Source organism: Gadus chalcogrammus, chromosome 5 (assembly GCF_026213295.1).
Source record: "Gadus chalcogrammus isolate NIFS_2021 chromosome 5, NIFS_Gcha_1.0, whole genome shotgun sequence".
Classification (NCBI taxonomy): Eukaryota; Metazoa; Chordata; class Actinopteri; order Gadiformes; family Gadidae; genus Gadus; species Gadus chalcogrammus.
The window spans coordinates 22,338,523-22,358,354 of record NC_079416.1 but is presented as its reverse complement, the minus strand read 5'-3'; the positions used below and the strand labels follow the sequence as shown (position 1 = coordinate 22,358,354).

At 49.1% G+C, this 19,832-nt stretch overlaps 3 protein-coding genes across 3 annotated transcripts in view; 1 reads left to right on the top strand and 2 right to left on the bottom strand.

Annotated features, from left to right (window-relative positions):
* Nucleotides 1-10,140, bottom strand: part of LOC130382187 (rootletin-like) — a 28,674-nt gene extending 18,534 nt beyond the window's left edge. Inside the window, exons 1-30 of the mRNA XM_056589795.1 lie at nt 8,958-10,140; nt 8,202-8,264; nt 7,731-7,814; nt 7,572-7,634; nt 7,167-7,292; nt 6,450-6,554; nt 6,135-6,251; nt 5,863-5,916; nt 5,582-5,644; nt 5,410-5,472; nt 5,155-5,241; nt 4,647-4,715; nt 4,463-4,525; nt 4,328-4,390; nt 4,105-4,167; nt 3,789-3,875; nt 3,320-3,472; nt 3,177-3,239; nt 2,982-3,044; nt 2,666-2,752; nt 2,200-2,268; nt 2,015-2,077; nt 1,872-1,934; nt 1,670-1,756; nt 1,313-1,381; nt 1,128-1,190; nt 984-1,046; nt 821-883; nt 506-592; nt 36-104 (exon numbers count right to left, since the gene is read on the bottom strand). Of these exons, the coding sequence (XP_056445770.1) occupies nt 36-104; nt 506-592; nt 821-883; nt 984-1,046; nt 1,128-1,190; nt 1,313-1,381; nt 1,670-1,756; nt 1,872-1,934; nt 2,015-2,077; nt 2,200-2,268; nt 2,666-2,752; nt 2,982-3,044; nt 3,177-3,239; nt 3,320-3,472; nt 3,789-3,875; nt 4,105-4,167; nt 4,328-4,390; nt 4,463-4,525; nt 4,647-4,715; nt 5,155-5,241; nt 5,410-5,472; nt 5,582-5,644; nt 5,863-5,916; nt 6,135-6,251; nt 6,450-6,554; nt 7,167-7,292; nt 7,572-7,634; nt 7,731-7,814; nt 8,202-8,264; nt 8,958-9,351 (2,626 nt within the window). The 5' untranslated portion in view covers nt 9,352-10,140. The remainder of the gene's footprint in view (nt 1-35; nt 105-505; nt 593-820; nt 884-983; nt 1,047-1,127; nt 1,191-1,312; nt 1,382-1,669; nt 1,757-1,871; nt 1,935-2,014; nt 2,078-2,199; nt 2,269-2,665; nt 2,753-2,981; nt 3,045-3,176; nt 3,240-3,319; nt 3,473-3,788; nt 3,876-4,104; nt 4,168-4,327; nt 4,391-4,462; nt 4,526-4,646; nt 4,716-5,154; nt 5,242-5,409; nt 5,473-5,581; nt 5,645-5,862; nt 5,917-6,134; nt 6,252-6,449; nt 6,555-7,166; nt 7,293-7,571; nt 7,635-7,730; nt 7,815-8,201; nt 8,265-8,957) is intronic.
* Nucleotides 10,141-11,417: 1,277 nt separating this feature from the next.
* Nucleotides 11,418-15,395, bottom strand: jmjd7 (jumonji domain containing 7). Its single transcript, XM_056589794.1, has 8 exons — nt 15,226-15,395; nt 14,780-14,933; nt 14,144-14,282; nt 13,518-13,632; nt 13,248-13,304; nt 12,275-12,370; nt 11,971-12,047; nt 11,418-11,888 (listed from the first exon to the last, which is right to left on the bottom strand). Exons 1-8 carry the CDS (start codon nt 15,287-15,289, stop codon nt 11,418-11,420), a joined length of 1,173 nt encoding a protein of 390 aa, XP_056445769.1. The 5' UTR covers nt 15,290-15,395.
* A 280-nt stretch (nt 15,396-15,675) lies between these two features.
* tbpl2 (TATA box binding protein like 2) lies at nt 15,676-19,829 on the top strand. The gene is made up of 8 exons (XM_056590944.1): nt 15,676-15,812; nt 16,597-16,753; nt 16,853-17,099; nt 17,369-17,456; nt 17,796-17,887; nt 18,516-18,683; nt 19,371-19,465; nt 19,551-19,829. Exons 1-8 carry the CDS (start codon nt 15,765-15,767, stop codon nt 19,625-19,627), a joined length of 972 nt encoding a protein of 323 aa, XP_056446919.1. The 5' UTR covers nt 15,676-15,764; the 3' UTR covers nt 19,628-19,829.
* Nucleotides 19,830-19,832: the final 3 nt, after the last annotated feature.

Below are 19,832 nucleotides of genomic sequence, written 5' to 3'. Positions count from 1 at the left end.
AGCAAACGTGTGAGACGAGATAAGAGTGTCAATACCTTTGGTCAGTCCCTGCAGTTCCTCCAGCTGCCTGCTGGTGGTGCTCCCTGTAGCCTCCAAGTCTGAAACTAGAGTATAGAATGACATGAGGAGAAGTCTGGACTCATCTGGACATCACATCTGGAGGGAGGAGACAAATGGTTTCTCTGGCAACTGGAGGACATCTTAGGTTTGATTATAGATAAGATATCTAGAGGATCTTCCAGTGCAGTTGATGACAAATTTCATCTTTCACAGATATGGTTTGCGGATGAGGAAACATCGGAGCAAAGGATGGCGGAATAATCTTTGAGTGGTATTATTCTCTGACCCAAGTCTTGTCAGGTGTGCTGGTTCTCTTTTTGGTCTAGAAGTGTACTAGACCCTCTTATGGTGAGTCTAGAGGTGTTCCTGTGTTGTGTTGGGTCTAGAGGTGTTCCTGTGTTGTGTCTAGAGGTGTTCCTGTGTAGTGTTGTGTCTTGAGGTGTACCTCTGTTCAGTTGGGTCTCCAGGTGCTCCATCAGGGATTGGCTGGTGTTGACTCTGTTCTCCGCCCTCAGCAGCTGGGAGGTGTGGTCTGGAAGCAGAGAGAACAGCTGCTGGGAACCAGGACAGACTGACCTACAATGAGGAGGACCACACCTCCTGTTCTGGTCAATACCCAAAAAGCACCTCCTCATATCAATTCCTCACATTGGAGGAGATACTAGGAGGAGATGCAGCTTTAGGGTGAATAGGAAACCTTGAGGAACCACCAGAGAGCAGCTAGGGAACAGGAAGTAAGCAGAACCTCTAGAAGACTCACTGTTGTTCTGGGTGTGCAGCTCTTCAACAAGGATCTGTGTGGATCTCAGTCCTTCCTCCAACCCTGAGGAAAGATCACACTATAACTAGACTGGACCCAAGTACTAATGTAGGCTAAGTAGCTAAGCTCATGTAGGCTGTCGCTAAGCTGACGTTGGCTTTACCTGAGCTCTCTGTCTTCAGTGTCTTCAAAGCGGCCTCCTCAGCCTCTAACCTGGACTCCAGCGCTGTAAATATAGATCTCAGGTATATTACAATTTTTCCAATCAAACAAGCAGATTAACGGCGTGAAATCATACTGCCATTACCTTGTCTCTGGCTCTCCCCAGCGGTCACTCTGGCTGCCATGGCAACCTGCTCAGCTTCCTGGGCTGAAGAAGTCGTCGTGGAAACAGACAAGTCAGAGGTGCTTCTGGAGCCTGGATGTCCGGAACTTTCCAAAGTTCTGATCGTAGCTCAGCAAACGTGTGAGACGAGATAAGAGTGTCAATACCTTTGGTCAGTTCCTGCAGTACCTCCAGCTGCCTGCTGGTGGCGCTCCCTGTAGCCTCCAAGTCTGAAACTAGAGTCGAGAAGGACATGAGGAGATCTGAACTCATTTGGGCTTGAGCCGGGTCTTGAGGTGTTCCTGTGTTGGGTCTAGAGGTGTTCCTGTGTTGGGTCTAGAGGTGTTCCTGTGTTGTGTTGGGTCTAGAGGTGTTCCTGTGTTGGGTCTAGAGGTGTTCCTGTGTTGTGTTGGGTCTAGAGGTGTTCCTGTGTTGTGTTGGGTCTAGAGGTGTTCCTGTGTTGGGTCTAGAGGTGTTCCTGTGTTGGGTCTAGAGGTGCTCCTGTGTTGGGTCTAGAGGTGTACCTCTGTTCAGTTGGGTCTCCTGGTGCTCCATCAGGGATTGGCTGATGTTGACTCTGGTCTCCACCCTCAGCAGATGGGAGGTGTGGTCTGGAAGCAGAGAGAACAGCTGTTGGTAACCAGGACAGACTGACCTTCAATGAGGAGGACCACACCTCCTGTTCTGGTCAATACCCTAATAGCCCTAAACTAAGGTAGGCTATACCTCGGTACTCTGTCTTCATGGTCTTCAAAGTGGCCTCCTCAGCCTCTAACCTGGACTCCAGCGCTGTAAATAAGACCTCAGGTATATTTCAATTTTTCGAATCAAACAAGCAGATTAATGGCATGAAATCGTACTGCCATTACCTTGTCTCTGGCTCTCCCCAGCGGTCATTCTGGCTGCCATGGCAACCCGCTCAGCTTCCTGGGCTGAAGGAGTCGACGTGGAAACAGACAAGTCAGAGGTGCTTCTGGAGTCTTTATGTCCGGAACTTTCCAAAGTTCAGATCGTAGCTCAGCAAACGTGTGAGACGAGATAAGAGTGTAAATACCTTTGGTCAGTTCCTGCAGTACCTCCAGCTGCCTGCTGGTGGCGCTCCCTGTAGCCTCCAAGTCTGAAACTAGAGTAGAGAATGACATGAGGAGATCTGAACTCATCCGGACATCACTTCTGGAGGGAGGATATTCAAGGTGTCTCTGGCCACTGAAGGAAGTCTTAGGTTAGATCTTAGGTTAGATCTTAGGTTAGATATCTAGAGGATCTTCAAGTCCAGCAAATCTCATCTTTCACATATTTTACGCAGATGTGGAAACATTGGAGCAAAGGATGGAGGAATAATCTATTGTGCTATTCTTCTCTGACCACAGTCTTGTCAGGTGTACCAGTACTCTGTTGGGTCTTCAGGTATTACTGTGTGGGGTCCAGAGGTGTTCCTGTGTTGTGTTGGGTCTAGAGGTGTTCCTGTGTTGTGTTGGGTCTAGAGGTGCTCCTGTGTTGTGTTGGGTCTAGAGGTTTACCTCTGTTCAGTTGGGTCTCCAGGTGCTCCATCAGGGATTGGCTGATGTTGACTCTGGTCTCCACCCTCAGCAGCTGGGAGGTGTGGCCTGGAAGCAGAGAGAACAGCTGCTGGGAACCAGGACAGACTGACCTTCAATGAGGAGTACCACACCTCCTGTTCTGGTCAATACCCTAAAAGCCCCTCCTCATATCACCTCCTCACATTGGAGGAGATACAAGGAGGAGTAGCAGCCTTAGGGTGAAGAGGAGAACCTTGAAGAAACACCAGAGAGCAGCTAGGGAACAGGAAGTCAGCAGAACCTCTAGCAGACTCACGGTTGTTCTGGTTGTGCAGCTCCTCAACAAGGATCTGTGTGGATCTCAGTCCTTCCTCCAACCCTGAGGGAAGATCACACTATAACTAGACTGGAACCGAGGACTAATGTAGGCTATATACACCCTGTTGAGTGTGTAATGTAGGCTAATTAGCTAAACTCATGTAGGCCGTTGCTATGCTAATGTATGCTATACCTGAGCTCTCTGATTTCAGGATCTTCAAAGCGGCCTCCTCAGCCTTTAACCTGGACTCCAGAGCTGTAAATATACATCTCAGATATGTTTTAATTATCCAATCAAACAAGCAGATTAACGACATGAAAATTTAGTTGTGTTACCTTCTCTCTGGCTCTCGCCAGCGGTCACTCTGGCTGCCATGGTAACCCCCTCAGCTTCCTGGGCAGAAAGACCCGTCGTAGCAACAGACAAGTCGAGTTGCAGTTCCTCCAGTTGCCTGCTGGTGGCGCTCCCTGTAGCCTCCAAGTCTGAAACTAGAGTAGAGAATGACATGAGGAAGGGCCTGGACTCATCTGGACATCACATCTGGGGAAAGGACCTTCAAGGTGTCTCTGGCCACTGGAGGACGTCTTAGTTTAGATCTTAGGTTAGATATCTAGAGGATCTTCAAGTCCAGTTGATAGCAAATCTAATCTTTCTCGTCTAGAGGAGTTCCTGTGTAGTGTTGGGTCTAGAGTTTTTCCAGTGTTGTGTTGGGTCTAGAGTTTTACCTGTGTTGGGTCTAGAGGTGTTCCTGTGTAGTGTTGGGTCTAGAGGTGTTCCTGTGTAGTGTTGGGTCTAGAGGTGTACCTCTGTTCAGTTGGGTCTCCAGGTGCTCCATCAGGGATTGGCTGATGTTGACTCTGGTCTCCACCCTCAGCAGCTGGGAGGTGTGGTCTGGAAGCAGAGAGAACAGCTGCTGGGAACCAGGACAGACTGACCTACAATGAGGAGGACCACACCTCCTGTTCTGGTCAATACCCTAAAAGCACCTCCTCATATCACTTCCTCACATTGGAGGAGATACCAAGAGGAGTAGCAGCCTTAGGGTGAAGAGGAGAACCTTGAAGAACCACCCGAGAGCAGCTAAGGAACAGGAAGTCAGCAGAACCTCTAGCAGACTCACCGTTGTTCTGGGTGTGCAGCTCCTCAACGAGGATCTGTGTGGATCTCAGTCCTTCCTCCAACCCTGAGGAATGATCACACTATAACTAGACTGGACCTGAGTACTAATGTAGGCTATAGATAGAACCTAGGCCTGAGCCTGTAGCTAGGATAGTAAAGCGTGTAAATTAGCTATGTTGTAGCAAAGCTCATGTAGTTTGTGGCTGAGCTAACATAGGCTATACCTGAGCCCTCTGTCTTCAGGGTCTTCAAAGCGGCCTCCTCAGCCTCTAACCTGGACTCCAGAACTGTAAGTATACATTTCAGGTATTTTCCAATCAAACAAGCAGATTAACGGCGTGAAAATGTACTGGTGTTACCTTCTCTCTGGCTCTCCCCAGTGGTCACTCTGGCTGCCATGGCAACACGCTCGGCTTCCTGGGCTGAAAGAGTCGTCGTAGCAACAGACGAGTCAGAGGCGCTTCTGGAGTCTGGACGTCCAGAACTTTCCAATATTCCGACCGTGCTCAGCAAACAAGTGAGACGAGATAAGAGTGTAAATACCTTTGGTCAGTTCCTGCAGTTCCTCCACCTGCCTGCTGGTGGCGCTCCCTGTGGCCTCCAAGTCTGAAACTAGAGTAGAGAAGGACATGAGGAGGTCTGGACTCATCTGGACATCACATCTGGAGGGAGGATATTCAAGGTTTCTCTGGCCACTGGAGGACGTCTTAGGTTAGATCTTAGGTTAGAAATCTAGAGGATCTTCAAGTCCAGTTGATAGCAAATCTCATGTTTCTCGTCTAGAGATTTGCCTGTGTTGTGTTGGGTCTAGAGGTGTTCCTGTGTTGGGTCTAGAGGTGTTCCTGTGTTGGGTCTAGAGGAGTTCCTGTGTAGTGTTGGGTCTAGAGGTGTTCCTGTGTAGTGTTGGGTCTAGAGGTGTTCCTGTATTGGGTCTAGAGGTGTTTCTGTGTTGTGTTGGGTCTAGAGGTGTTCCTGTGTAGTTTTGGGTCTAGAGGTGTTCCTGTGTTGGGTCTAGAGGTGTTCCTGTGTAGTGTTGGGTCTAGAGGTGTACCTCTGTTCAGTTGGGTCTCCAGGTGCTCCATCAGGGATTGGCTGATGTTGACTCTGGTCTCCACCCTCAGCAGCTGGGAGGTGTGGTCTGGAAGCAGAGAGAACAGCTGCTGGGAACCAGGATGGACTGACCTTCAATGAGGAGGACCACACCTCCTGTTCTGGTCAATACCCTAATAGCCCCTCCTCATATCACCTCCTCACATTGTGGGAGATATAAGCAGGAGATGCCGTTAGGGGGAGTAGATAAACGTACCTGATACCTTCCTCTGTAGCTCCAACAGAGTGCTCTCATTGGACATCGCTTTGGACTCCATTGCTGGAAGGAAGTCCCAACACACAGGCTTTCATTATGTTAATATTAAATATATTGGTTTATTGTTACACACACTGCTGGACTACATAAACCACTGCGAATCCCTCCATACCTTCAGTCCCGTTCGCACTGACATCTAGCCGGTCCTCCAGAGCAGACAGCGAGCTCTCCTGGTCTGAGAATCAACCAATCAAAACCCTCAGTTACTGCCATAACCAATCACATGATTACTGTCAAAAATAATCACATTACCTAGAATACTGTCAAAACTTGAAACCATCACATCCACAGTTATAAACCATGGTGTCTATGAGTCCCCACATTACATTACAAAACTCGACTTAACAGCTCTGCCCGAACATGCAAGCACTGGCATCAAGATGGGGGTCCTACCTGTTAGCCGGCCGTCAAGTTCCCTTAGCTGCCCCCTCACAGCGGCTAGCTCAGCTGAAAGGACCAATTAGACCTTTATCTTTCATGTGTTGGGTTAGGCCCTAACCCAAGTTATGCATGTTTCAGCTAACCCTAACCGTTAGGGATAGCTGAAACACTTTGGGTTAGCCAAAAGGGATCTACCAAGTGACACGTTTTTACCTGCAGACATGTAAGTATCTCTGCAGGTGTGTTACCTTTGCAGGTGAGTGCACCTGTGCAGATGGGTGTACCTGTATAGGTGGGTGTACCGGTGGAGGTGGGTGTACTGGTGGTAAGTCTGGTCATCAGATCCAACCGGTTCTCGGTTTCGTTCATCCTTCTCCTTAAATCGGACAGTTCAGTGGACCCTAGAGAACATTAGGATCCATAAGAGAACGTTACTGAGTAGAGAGAATTACTGCCTAATATATTACATCTAGATTTTATTATATGACGTTCTTTTATATTTCATTAAATGAAATTAAAGGGTTTTATATTTTAGATTATTTAGTTTATTTGTGACCATCAATACTGGCTCCTATGGAAGCGACCAGGTAGCTACACACCTGTACTTCCTGCCAACAGCTGCACCACCTGTATGGAGGTCGAACCCAGATGCATCTCTACGGAAACTAGTCTGGTTTCCATGGATACCAGTGTCTCTGTATGGTCTGAAATCATAAACCACAAACCCCTGCTGGCCTCTGATACAACCTCACATATTTGTATTCATCACTTCCTGTTGTACACCTTATGCTTTTAATCACATAGGGGTGTATGTCAGGTAGGGTTAGGTTGTATCAGTGGCGGACTCAGGGGGAGGGGCAGGGGCAACCGCCCCCCCCCCCCCCCCCCCCCCCGTGCCTCCATGGTTGAAATAGTGCCCTCAAGAGTGGCGAATACGAGAGAAAGTGCCATATTGGCTGCCCCTTTACATGTGAAAAAAATGATTGGGTGCCCTCTGCTGCACCTTCATACAACAAATTATGATGATGAGCCCCAGAACAAGAAAATTCGATAACGTGCCTCAATGAGTGCCCTCTTCATGCCCTTACAGTGCCTACATGGTTGAAAAGAATTGCCTCGAGTGGTGAATACGAGAGAAAGTGCCATACATGATGCATCATAGCTTTTTGCAGGCTGGTTGGGCCCCATGTTGTGCAGAATGTGCCCTTTTGATTTTTTCGCCCCTGCCCTTCAAACAGTCTGAGTCCGCCACTGGGTTGTATAAAGTAGGTTAGGCGTATGGGTTAGGGTTAGGTGTATGGGTGTACGACCCTTACTGTCATTCTGTGTCTGGAGGATGTTCAGCTGGGCAGAGCAGGAGTCCATCCGGTTCTGCAACTCTGCCATCTTAGCACTTCCTTCTGAAGTCCCAGAATTATCTCCTGGTCGCACCACTGAGAACACTGGAGACCAGGTTACCAGCTAAACTACCCACTGGACACCAGGTTACCAGCTAAACTACCCACTGGAGACCAGATTACCAGCTAAACTACCCACCGGAGACCATGTTACCAGATAAACTACACACCACTAGAGACCAGGCCACCTACTGAACTAGATACCACGAACCATTTGGTTAACGGCTAAACTACACACTGGAGACCAGGTTACCTGATCAGGTTTCTTTATGGTTTTGTGTGTTCTTTTGTCGATGTGTGTAAACGTGTAGTTGTGTGTCAGACCTGAACGTTGTCTCCTGAGTTCCTCCATCTGATTCTCAGCGGAACACATCCTGGCCGACAGCACTACACACAGACACACACACACAATGCAGAGTTGCCGTGAGTAGTAGTGTATAGTTAATGGGACGCTGGGACCAGGCAAAGACAGGTGAGTCTCACCTGCGTTCGTCCTCCTGAGCTGCTCCACTGTGCTCTCGCTCGCTCTTAGCCTCATCACCAGGAAGGGCAGCTTCTCCAACAGCTCTGCAGACAGGACACACACACCTGGTTACCAAGGCAACCCTGGTCAGGTGTCAGTCAGGTTACTGCTGAGGGAGACAGGTGAGGGTGAGACAGGTAACCGTGAGGGTAAGACAGGTAACAGTAAGGGTGACACAGGTCACAGGTGAGTTAGACAGGTGACAGGTAACAGATCAGGGTTAGAGAGGTGATGGAGAGATCGGTAAAAGGTGAGTCAGACAGGTAACAAGTGAGGGTCAGACAAGTAGCAGGTCAGAGTTACAGAGGTAAGGATGAGGCAGGTCCCAGGTGAGTGACACAGGTAACATTTGAGTTTGACTGGTAATAGGTGAGTGAGACAGGTAACAGATGAGTTAGACAGGTTACACAGGTGAGAGTAATAAGACCCACCTGTGTTCTTATTCTTCAGGTGATCCACCTCGGCCTCCTGGGCATCCAGCCGGGGCTCCAGAACTGAAACCACATCACTCATCACCCATCACTCCATCATCCATCACTCATCACTTCATCACTCATCACTCATCACCCATCACTCCATCACTCATCACTCCATCACTCATCACTTCATCACTCCATCACTCATCACTCCATCACTCATCACTCCAGCCTCATCACTTCATCACTCATCACTCCATCACTCATCACTCCAGCCTCATCACTCCATCACTCCATCACTCATCACTCCATCACTCATCACTTCATCACTCATCACTCCATCCTCCCTCCAACATCCGGTCCCACTTCCACGTGGCCCACATCCATTACTGCTCAAGGTTACTACGGCCACCTCCCGGTAATCTAGAGGCATGGAGTCGTTTCCTCCACCAGGTTCTTCATAGCACTGAACAGGTTGGCTGTCAACAACTGTCCCGTCCATCTGTCTAGAACGAGGAACACTGTGGGGAGGAGCTTATGGAACAATCATGGCCTAGCCCAGAAAGTGTCGCCACAGAGAGCGGAGCGGAAAACCTTTGAGATGACCGTTTACGTCAGCAGTACAACAAGCGAGTGGGAACAAGCACCAGGTCAAGCACGTTGGACCTGAATCCGGCCGGCTAAATCAGCCGCCGGTTGACTTTGGTTCTAATTAATTCCCGAGGAAAAGACCCAGGCCAGCTCAGAGTCAAGGCCTGGGTCTGAGTTTACCTGAGTTCTGCTCCTCCAGATCCTCTATCCTGGTCAAGGACCGGGTCAGTCCGAGCACCTGGTCCTGGGTGAGGTTCACCTGGACCTGCAGGACCTCCAGGCCCCGGACCCGCTCCGAGGTCTCCAGGGAGGCCAGCTGCTGGTCCTGGACCCTGGTCTCCAGGCCCCTGAGGACCAGCCGCTGGGACACCGCCTGCTCGCTCAGCCGGAGGACCAGGTCCTTCAGACCCGTCAGGTGGTCCCAGAGGACCAGCACGTCTACCCCCTCCCCCTGGACCCCCACCGGGCCCGGGTCGGGCGTAGACTGGGCCTGACCAGGACCCGAGGACCCGGCTAGACCTGGTCCGGAGGCCAGGAGAAGCAGGACAACCAGCAGCACCCCAACACAGCTCATTCTGCTGGCAAGTCTGGCAGGATTACACCTCCTGGTACACACACACACACTTATACACACACACACACACACACACACACACACACACACACACACACACACACACACACACACTTATACACACACACACACACACACACACACATACTTATACACACACACTTATTCACAAACACACACACACACACACACACACACTTATACACATACACACTTATACACACATACTTATACACGCACGAACACACACACACACACACACACGTATACAAACACGCACACAAACTTAAATACTCACACACACACACTTATACCCACATACATACTTATACACACCCTCGTACACACACACACACACACACACACACACACACACACTCGTTTGCAGCACTCAGTAAGGGACACACATGGTTGGTTTGAGGATTCTTCTGGAATATTCTAATCAATGTGTCTTTCTTCGAAGTAAGATCTACCTATTTAAATACTTATTTTGTAACATTCAGTTTAAACTCAAACCACAGGAAAAAATGGAGATTTGGTGTTGGCATACCTAACATAGCAGAGGGCTAATCTCTTTTAGCTCTTGCTAAACACATAGCGTGACGGCTAAAGATTTCACACACTCACACCTCCATCCCATGACCCTCTAACACGCGAGCATTGTCAGATAGTGCGTTGGTTAATGACCGTTCTCTGTATTCACTGTCCACCCCCTACCTGCTCCTTAACGACCTGTCTCTGTACTGTCTAACCCCTACCTGCTCCTTAACGACCTGTCTCTGTACTGTCTAACCCCTACCTGCTCCTTAACGACCTGTCTCTGTACTGTCTAACCCCTACCTGCTCCTTAACGACCTGTCTCTGTACTGTCTAACCCCTACCTGCTCCTTAACGACCTGTCTCTGTACTGTCTAACCCCTACCTGCTCCTTAATGACCTGTCTGTACTCTCTAACCCCTACCTGCTCCTTAACGACACACGACAACAGCATCAGTACTGCTGTGTGTAGTCGGAGAGCAGTAATAGTGCAGTAGTAGCAGCAGCAGTAGTAGGGAGGGACGTAGCAGTAGCATTAGTGATGTAGCTGTAGTAGCTGTAGTAATAGTGACATAGCAGTAGTGATAGTGCAGAAGTACCAGTAGCATTAGTGACGTAGCAATAGTAGTAGTAATGGTGCAGCAGTAGTTCTGACGTAGTAGCAATAGTAGTAACGCAGCAGCAGTAGTGACGTAGTAGTAGTAGCGACGTAGCAGTAGTAGTGAAATAGCTGTAGTATTAGCAGTAGGTAGCAGCAGTAGCAGTGAGTTAGCAGCAGTAGTAGTGAGGTAGTAGCAGTAGTAGAGAGGTAGTAGTGAGGTAGTAGTGATGCAGTAGCAGTATTAGTGAGGTAGTACGTAGTGAGGTAGCAGTAATGATGTAGCAGTAGTAGTGAGGTACTAGTGATGTAGTAGCAGCATCAGTAGTAGGGAGGGACGTAGCAGTAGCATTAGTGATGTAGCTGCAGTAGCTGTAGTAGTAGTGACATAGCAGTAGTGATAGTGCAGAAGTACCAGTAGCATTAGTGACGTAGCAATAGTAGTAGTAATAGTGCAGCAGTAGTTCTGACGTAGTAGCAATAGTAGTAACGCAGCAGCAGTAGTGACGTAGTAGTAGTAGTAGCGACGTAGCAGTAGTAGTGAAATAGCGGTAGTATTAGCAGTAGGTAGCAGCAGTAGCAGTGAGTTAGCAGCAGTAGTAGTGAGGTAGTAGCAGTAGTAGAGAGGTAGTAGTGATGCAGTAGCAGTATTAGTGAGGTAGTACGTAGTGAGGTAGCAGTAATGATGTAGCAGTAGTAGTGAGGTACTAGTGATGTAGTAGCAGTAGTGGTGAGGTAGTAGTGATGTAGTAGCAGTAGTGGTGAGGTAGTAGTGAGGTAGCCGTAGTAGTGATAGTGCAGCAGCAGTAATGACGTTGCAGCAGTAGTAGTGAGGTAGTAGTGATGTAGTAGCAGTAGTAGTGAGGTTGTAGTAGCAGCAGTAGTGAGGTAGTAGTGAAGTAGTAGCAGTAGTGGTGAGGGGGTAGCAGTATTAGTGAGGTAGTAGTGATGTAGTAGCAGTAGTGGTGAGGTAGTAGTGATGTAGTAGTGAGGTAGTAGTGATGTAGTAGCAGTAGTGGTGAGGTAGTAGTGATGTAGTAGCAGTAGTAGTGAGGTAGTAGTGATGTAGTAGCAGTAGTAGTGAGGTAGTAGCAGTAGTAGTGAGGTAGTAGTGATGTAGTAGCAGTGAGGTAGTAGTGAGGCAGCACCAGCGATGCAGCCCTGGCTCTGCCTGACGTGGTAGTAGCATTATTAGTGAGGTAGTAGTGATGTAGTAGTAGTGAGGTAGTAGTGAGGCAGCACCAGCGATGCAGCCCTGGCTCTGCCTGACGTGGTGGAACCAGAGGGAGGGGAGGTACAGCATCTCGCCCGCCGCCACGCGGCACAGCAGGGGTCTGGCCCCGCGGTACGACCCGTAGCGCTCCAGGTCCGGGTCCAGGGGGTCCAGGGGGATCCAGGGCACCTGGGGGGAGGGGGTAGGTGTTGGTCATGTGACGCTGTGTGAAGAGTGTGACGAGGAAGAGGACGACGACGAAGACTCCAACCTTCTCGGCGTCCGTCTGCTCGTCCACCTCAAAGCGTCCGTCCGCGGCCTGCCTGTAGACCGCCGGCGGGTACAGGCCTGGGGAAAACACGTTGCCATGGTTACCACCTTCGGTGACGCGCGTTCCCATGGTTACGGGGGAGATGTACCTGCGGAGGCACTCGTGGCTGTTACCGTGGTTACCTAACACCGTGTGAGAGTATGACCGGCGGTAAAGTGTGTAGCGACGGTCACCACTCACATTGTTGCCACGGTTACCGCTAAGAAGTGTCACTCTGGTGACGGTGGTCGGTTGTCACGGTTACCGTATGGGATGAAAGGCCGGTCGCTCGGCGGGAGGAGGATGAAAGTCTTCTCTCCAGAAATCACGCAGTACAGGTTCTCATAGTGGTCCTTGTGTACTACACACAAACACACACACACACACACACACACACACACACACACACACACACCCAAACACAGATTTTTATTGTGTGACTACTAGGGGTGAAACGGATCAGTGTGTCCACGGTTCGGTTCAGATAACCGTTTTGGGCCTCGGTTTCGGATACGGTTCGGATTAGGATCATGTCCGTGATAGTAAATAGGCGGACTTTTTTTTGACGGAGGGTTTGGGGGAGAAACACAAAAATGAATGAGACCCACAGGCTATTTGCAATGTGTTAATTGACTGCAATCAGACAACTTGCAAGGCTTTTTTGTGCAATAAATGTTCCCCTAAATGCATTTGAAAACATGGTGCACTGAGTGTAACATGTAAGGGATAACGGCCGACGAGGCTTAGAACTCTGGCGACGAGCGCAGCATGAAGCCAGAGTTGCCTCTACCTGTCCATTATTTCCATCGAACCGGTCGACCTCGAAGGCCGTTATCCCGCTTATCACCCGTTTGTATTTATCTCCTGTATATTTAGAATATAATTGTATCAATTACTTTCTTTAAATTTAGGAATCGTGCGCTTGAAAAGCCCAGTTTGTTTTGAACGCTGACAGGCTGAAGGGAGGGGCGGGAAAAGTCTCATTGGCTCGGGCAGCACTGGAGAGAATGCATTCCGCTGGGTCCTAAACACCCTTTTGTATCGGACGTAGGCTACAGTAGGCAAAATACGCTACATAAGGCAATGCCTTCATGAAACCGAAATCCGCGGATCTCCAGAATGCTCCGAACTGTGGTAAACGAACCGAACGGATTCGGATACAATTCGAATCCGCTGCAGGCCTAGTGACTACTAGGACCAATGTGATGTTCCCATGGCAACCTAGACACGGTCCTTACAGGAAGTGACAGCACTGGCTTCTCCCATCCAAAAGTTCACCGCATCAGGTGACCTCCCTAGAGAGAGAGAGAGAGAGAGAGAGAGAGAGAGAGAGAGAGAGAAAGAGAGAGAGAGAGAGAGAGAGAGAGAGAGAGAGAGAGAGAGAGAGAGAGAGAGAGAGAGAGAGAGAGAGAGAGAGAGAGAGATTAGTGTTGTGTGTCATGTGTGTGTGTGTCATGGACGTGTGTGTGTGTGTGTGATAGGGACCGTGTGTGTGTGTGTGTGTGTACCCAGGGCCTGGCTCATCCAGGGTATGTCCTCCTCTATGTCCGCTGTCAGCTCCGGCAGCTCCTCCGTCAGGTTGGAGCACTGCTTCTGGACGTAGTACACCCCCGGCTGCTCCACCTGCACATACACACACACACACAACCACACACACACACACACACACACACAACCACACACACACACACACACACACACACACACACACTGATGTTCACCTTCCTGCAAAAATGTTCTGCCTGTCCAGACGCTGCTTCCTGTGTAGCTGTTCCGATTCCTATGTATATGTTCTACTTCCTGTGAACATTTTCTGTTGCCTGCCTCGATATTTTGCTGCCCGGGTAGTCTTTCTGTTTCTTGTGAAGATGTTATATTTCCTGTATAGAGGTTGTACTTCCTGTCTGGAGGTTGTACCTCCTGTCTCGAGGTTGTACTTCCTGTCTAGAGGTTATACTTCCTGTCTAGAGGTTATACTTCCTGTCTAGAGGTTGTACCTCCAGTCTAGAGGTTGTACCTCCTGTCTATAGGTGGTTCTTCCTGTATAGAGGTTGTACCTCCTCTCTGGAGGTTCTACTTCCTGTCTGGAGGTTCTACTTCCTGTCTGGAGTTCCCACTTCCTGTGCGGCCCCACCTTGCCCTCGATGACGTCCAGCAGCGAGGAGAAGGTCATGCTCCGCTCCTCCGGCATCACGAAGCGCCCGTCGCTCACCGCGTCCGCGTAGCCGTCAGGGGTCACCGCCACGCTGATGACCTTTGACCCCAGCTTCTCCCTGGTGGGATGACATCATGAGCTCTGGTCTGGGTTCTCGAATCTCAAATCTAGGGATTGTATATAAACCACACCAGACCTCATGGACTATCTAGAATCTAGAGGTGTCCGGTCTGGTTAATACAGTATACACTCAAGGTTTCTAGATAGTTCTATAAACCCGGTGCTCTGCTCTGGTTTATATACACTCAAGGTTCTAGATAGTTCTATAGACCCGCTGGTCATGCTCTGGTTTATATACACTCAAGGTTCTAGGTAGTCTAGAGACCCAATGGTCTGGTCTGGTTTATATACCTCTCAACCTCTAAATCAGTCTTCACTCCCGCACCTGCTCATTGACCTGAAGTCATCCGTGTCCATCACAGGCGTTTCTAAACGAACTCACTTGCTGTGTTTCGTGTTGCTAGCACTGGACCACAACCATATATGGGCGTCCCCTTCGAGTTCAGCACACATCAGTCTGAGGCATGACACGGTTCACCTCCAGTGGTGTCTGACCTGAAGTAGTCTGGGCTCCATCTGGACAGGGCTGGCCAATGGTTGAAAGCATTGCGGATGATGCAGGGCTTATTTGGACCAATCCAGTCGCGGTAGAACTCCAGTGGGGCGGGAGGGAGCTCGAGGTAAGGCACGGATTGGTTCAGGTAAAGTTCTGCAGACAACCAATGAGATGTTCTTATTTCACAGAAGTCAGGCACTCTGCTGAGTGATCAGAACAAACATCCTCATTCATAATAACGTAAAGTAGTGCTCTAGAAACATTCACAGACCACATGTCCTCACGGCTCTGCGAGTATTCGTTTAACTTTGTTTCACTTTACAAATTGTAAACCCATTGATAAAGTCGCCAGTGGTAGACAGTAATAGATAGTTAATAGTCATTAAGCAGCTCTATTACAACTTTGTCTTGTCGTCTGCTTTATTATTCCCATCTATAAACTCGCCTCGCGCTTCTTCAGAAAAGTCTCGCAAACATTTGTTCAATCCCTCTGGTTTCTCCGCCATCATGGATCATCAAAAAACGATTAAGTTAGTAATCTAGACTATATATTAGATATATGTTTGTATAAAATAATAGAGGACAAGATTTTGACAACACGCCATGCTGCTTTGTTTACATGGTGTGCGCATGTGCAGTGAGGTTTTCCTTCCGGTGTGGATTCTAGGAAAGAAAAACAGGCCGACTGTCGCCCTCTATTGGCAAGAAAATTGTTAAAATTGTTAAAATAGTTCAATAGTTGAGTTTAAATATCATCTGATATTTAACTCAATAGACTTACTTCAATGTATCCACATATAATCCTATATGTACCGGCAGTACTGCAATAGCAGTTTATTAAACTGAAATACCTATACAAAGAAAGAACTAAAGAGGTCCACTTTCATCACACCTGCAGCCAATCGAGCCTGAACCGATCATTAGAGAGCCGGCGGGTTGTAATCATGGGAATGATATCGTCTCTATTTAACCGCCCGAGCAGGCATGGATGATTGCGCGTTGGAGCGGTTCTTTGACGATTCAATTGCAAATGTAAGTAGGAAAGGATGGCTGCTGAGTGCAATGTTTGAGGGAGTATTCGGTCACCCTCGGTCTCACTCCGTCCTACTCGGTGTCACTCGGCTGCACTCAACTTTGTTTTGTTTGTTTGTTTGTAAGGGGTGAGGTTTTATCCCGTGTAAAATAAAAAAGGTTGCAAAATTGGTTTTAAAGGTCTCGTTATTTTGTCTGTGAATGGATGTTGGTTGTGATAAACGTCAAACATTGGGATCCGGACATGAAGTTAGGATAGTTTAGTGAACAGGTAAGCCAGCAGAATGAGCTGCTTGGTCCACAAACTAGGCATCCTTGAGTATATATGTTTCACCCCTACCTGCTCCTTATTTGTATGCATGTATGCAAGGGTTAACTGACCGTTACCCTTATATCATATGTATGTGTGTATGTATGTTTCATATAGCTACGCTTTGGATTAAAGTGTGCCAAATCCAGTAGGCCTATCAGAACTTAAACTCAAACCATAAGATAAAATCGTTAACAGCATTGAGGGAACGAACTGCACTCGGATGAAATGGAAACCCTAAATCAATCATTTGGTCTTTCCCTGTCTCTATCCTTCTGTCTCTATTTTCTCTATCTCCATCAATCTGTTTTCATTCTTAGTTCTACGTGTTGGTTTGTCGTCCAATTTTGACTTGTAGTTCTCCGCGTTTGACTTGTAGTTCTTCACGTTTGACTTGTAGTTCTTCACGTTTGACTTGTAGTTCTTCATGTTTGACTTGTAGTTCAGTGTTGATCTGCAGCGGTGTGTTTCCAGGATTTGGCCTTCTTGATTGACGAGGGCCCCGAGGGGCCTGCTCCGGACGGCTCCTTCGGGGGGGCGGAGCCTAAGAAGAGCCGTGAGGGAGACCTGGACCTCAGCTTCCTGCCTGATGACCTCAGCTCGCAGGAAGCAGCCAACCGCAGCTCGGCCGGTACTGATGCTGCTAGCACGGCTAGCAACGGTTGAAGGATGGGAGAGGATGGAGGGACAGGGTGCTGATGTGCTTATGTCTGGTGTGGTCATGTGACAGGTCATGTGACGGGTCACGTGACGGGTGATGCCAGTGAGTCGGTTGGAAATTATGAAGGCGCCCACAATGTCTCCCAGGACAGCGGCATCTGTCCGGACTACAGTACCCAGAACCCACCTGGGGCCCAGCAGCCAGCAGGGTCCATGGCGGGAATGGGGGCTTCTCCCTTCTGCTCCATGACCCCCATGACCCCTATGACCCCCATGACCCCTGTGACCGAACGCTCTGGAATCATTCCGACGCTACAGTTAAGATTTATCCCTAACTTACCTTAACCCTATTATTAACTAACCCGGACCAACCCATATCTTAAGATGAACTAGTCCTCACCAATCGTAACCCTATTATTACCTTGCCCTTGTCTAAACAACCCAAACCCTAAAACCAAAAGACATTGTGTGTGTGTGTGTGTGTGTGTGTGTGTGTGTGTGTGTGTGTGTGTGTGTGTGTGTGTGTGTGTGTGTGTGTGTGTGTGTGTGTGTGTGTGTGTGTGTGTGTGTGTGTGTGTGTGTGTAGGAACATTGTCTCCACGGTGAATCTGGGCTGTTCCCTGGACCTGAAGTTCATCGCCCTCCAAGCCAGGAATGCAGAATACAACCCCAAGGTACACACACACACACACACACACACACACACACACACACACACACACACACACACACACACACACACACACACACACACACACACACAGAGAGACAGACAGGGAGAGTGATACACACACACACACTGAGACACACACACACACACGCACACACACACAGAGACAGACAGGGAGAGTGATACACACACACACTCACACACACACACACACACACACACACACACACACACACACACACACACACACAGAGACACACTCACTCACTCACTCGATCAAGTCTGGTATTGGTCATATATGTTGTGTGTATGTGTTGTTGTTGTATGACGATGTGTGTGTCAGCGTTTTGCTGCGGTCATCATGAGGATTCGGGAGCCGAGGACCACAGCGCTGATCTTCAGCTCTGGGAAGATGGTCTGTACCGGAGCCAAGAGGTAGCACCTCTACATGTTCTACATCTATAGCCCTCTCATAATGTACATCTATATGGCTCTACATGGTGTCCATCTATACTGCTCTACGTGCTCTACATCTATACTGCTCTACATCTATACTGCTCTACGTGCTCTACATCTATACTGCTCTACATCTATACTGCTCTACATGGTGTCCATCTATACTGCTCTACGTGCTCTACATCTATACTGCTCTACATCTATTCTGCTCCATATCTCTACTGCTCTACATGGTGTCCATCTATACTGCTCTACGTGCTCTACATCTATACTGCTCTACATCTATTCTGCTCCACATCTCTACTGCTCTACATGGTGTCCATCTATACTGCTCTACATCTATACTGCTCTACATCTATTCTGCTCCACATCTCTACTGCTCTACATGGTGTCCATCTATACTGCTCTACGTGCTCTACATCTATACTGCTCTACATCTATTCTGCTCCACATCTCTACTGCTCTACATGGTGTCCATCTATACTGCTCTACGTGCTCTACATCTATACTGCTCTACATCTATTCTGCTCTACATCTCTACTGCTCTACATGATGGTGTCCATCTCTACTGCTCTACGTGCTCTACATCTATGTGTGTGTGTTGCAGTGAGGAGCACTCTCGGCTGGCCGCCAGGAAGTACGCCCGCGTGGTGCAGAAGCTGGGCTTCTCCGCCCGCTTCCTGGACTTCAAGATCCAGAACATGGTGGCCAGCTGTGACGTCTGCTTCCCCATCCGCCTGGAGGGGCTGGTGCTGACCCACCAGCAGTTCAGCAGGTAGGCTGTCTCACCCTCCAGCAGGTAGGCTGTCTCACCCACCAGCAGTTCAGCAGGTAGGCTGTCTCACCCACCAGCAGGTAGGCTGTCTCACCCACCAGCAGTTCAGCAGGTAGGCTGTCTCACCCTCCAGCAGTTCAGCAGGTAGGCTGTCTCACCCACCAGCAGGCTGTCTGACCCACCAGCAGGTAGGCTGGTCTGACCCACCAGCAGGTAGGCTGTCTCACCCTCCAGCAGGTAGACTGGTCTGACCCACCAGCAGGTAGGCTGTCTGACCCACCAGCAGGTAGACTGTCTCACCCACCAGCAGGTAGGCTGTCTCACCCTCCAGCAGGTAGGCTGTCTCACCCTCCAGCAGGTAGGCTGTCTCACCCACCAGCAGTTCAGCAGGTAGGCTGTCTCACCCACCAGCAGGTAGGCTGTCTCACCCACCAGCAGGCTGTCTAACCCACCAGCAGGTAGACTGGTCTGACCCACCAGCAGGTAGGCTGTCTCACCCACCAGCAGGTAGTCTGTCTCACCCACCAGCAGGTAGGCTGTCTCACCCACCAGCAGGTAGGCTGTCTGACCCGGTTCTCTCTGTGTGTGTGTGTGTGTGTGTGTGTGTGTGTGTGTGTGTGTGTGTGTGTGTGTGTGTGTGTGTGTGTGTGTGTGTGTGTGTGTGTGTGTGTGTGTGTGTGTGTGTAGCTACGAGCCGGAGCTGTTCCCAGGGCTGATCTACCGCATGGTGAAGCCTCGCATCGTCCTGCTCATCTTCGTGTCGGGGAAGGTGGTTCTGACAGGTTGGTTGCTAAGGGTTGTGTTGTTGCTGTCAGGGTAGCGCTGTATGTTGTCACGGTAACACTGTGCTGTGTCTCCTCCTTCCAGGTGCTAAGGAACGAGAGGAGATCTACGAGGCGTTTGAGAATATTTATCCTATCCTTAAAGGATTCAGAAAGCAGTGAATGTTGTTGCTGATGCCGGCCACTCACATCGCATTTATTTACTGTACAGTTTAAGTAATTCTTAATTTGACTTATTATGCATTCAGCTTAGTTTATTTAACTTATAGATTGTGTTATCTGTGTCTGGTTTGGATGACAAAGCAGCTGATATTGGTTAAAATGTATTTGTCGGTCTTGGTCAATAAAATCTTATTGTCATATGTGG

Bases quoted from the DNA above. Each gene is read 5' to 3' on its own strand.
- jmjd7 (XM_056589794.1), bottom strand. From the start codon at position 15,289: ATGATGGCGGAGAAACCAGAGGGATTGAACAAATGTTTGCGAGACTTT. The intron at 13,305-13,517 runs GTACACACACAC...CTCTCTCTCTAG, and splicing joins CTGGATGAGCCAGGCCCTGG to GGAGGTCACCTGATGCGGTG. The intron at 12,048-12,274 runs GTAACCGTGACA...TGTTTTCCCCAG, and splicing joins CCGGCCTTTCATCCCATACG to GCCTGTACCCGCCGGCGGTC.
- tbpl2 (XM_056590944.1), top strand. From the start codon at position 15,765: ATGGATGATTGCGCGTTGGAGCGGTTCTTTGACGATTCAATTGCAAAT. The intron at 18,684-19,370 runs GTAGGCTGTCTC...GTGTGTGTGTAG, and splicing joins ACCCACCAGCAGTTCAGCAG to CTACGAGCCGGAGCTGTTCC. The intron at 19,466-19,550 runs GTTGGTTGCTAA...TCCTCCTTCCAG, and splicing joins GGGGAAGGTGGTTCTGACAG to GTGCTAAGGAACGAGAGGAG.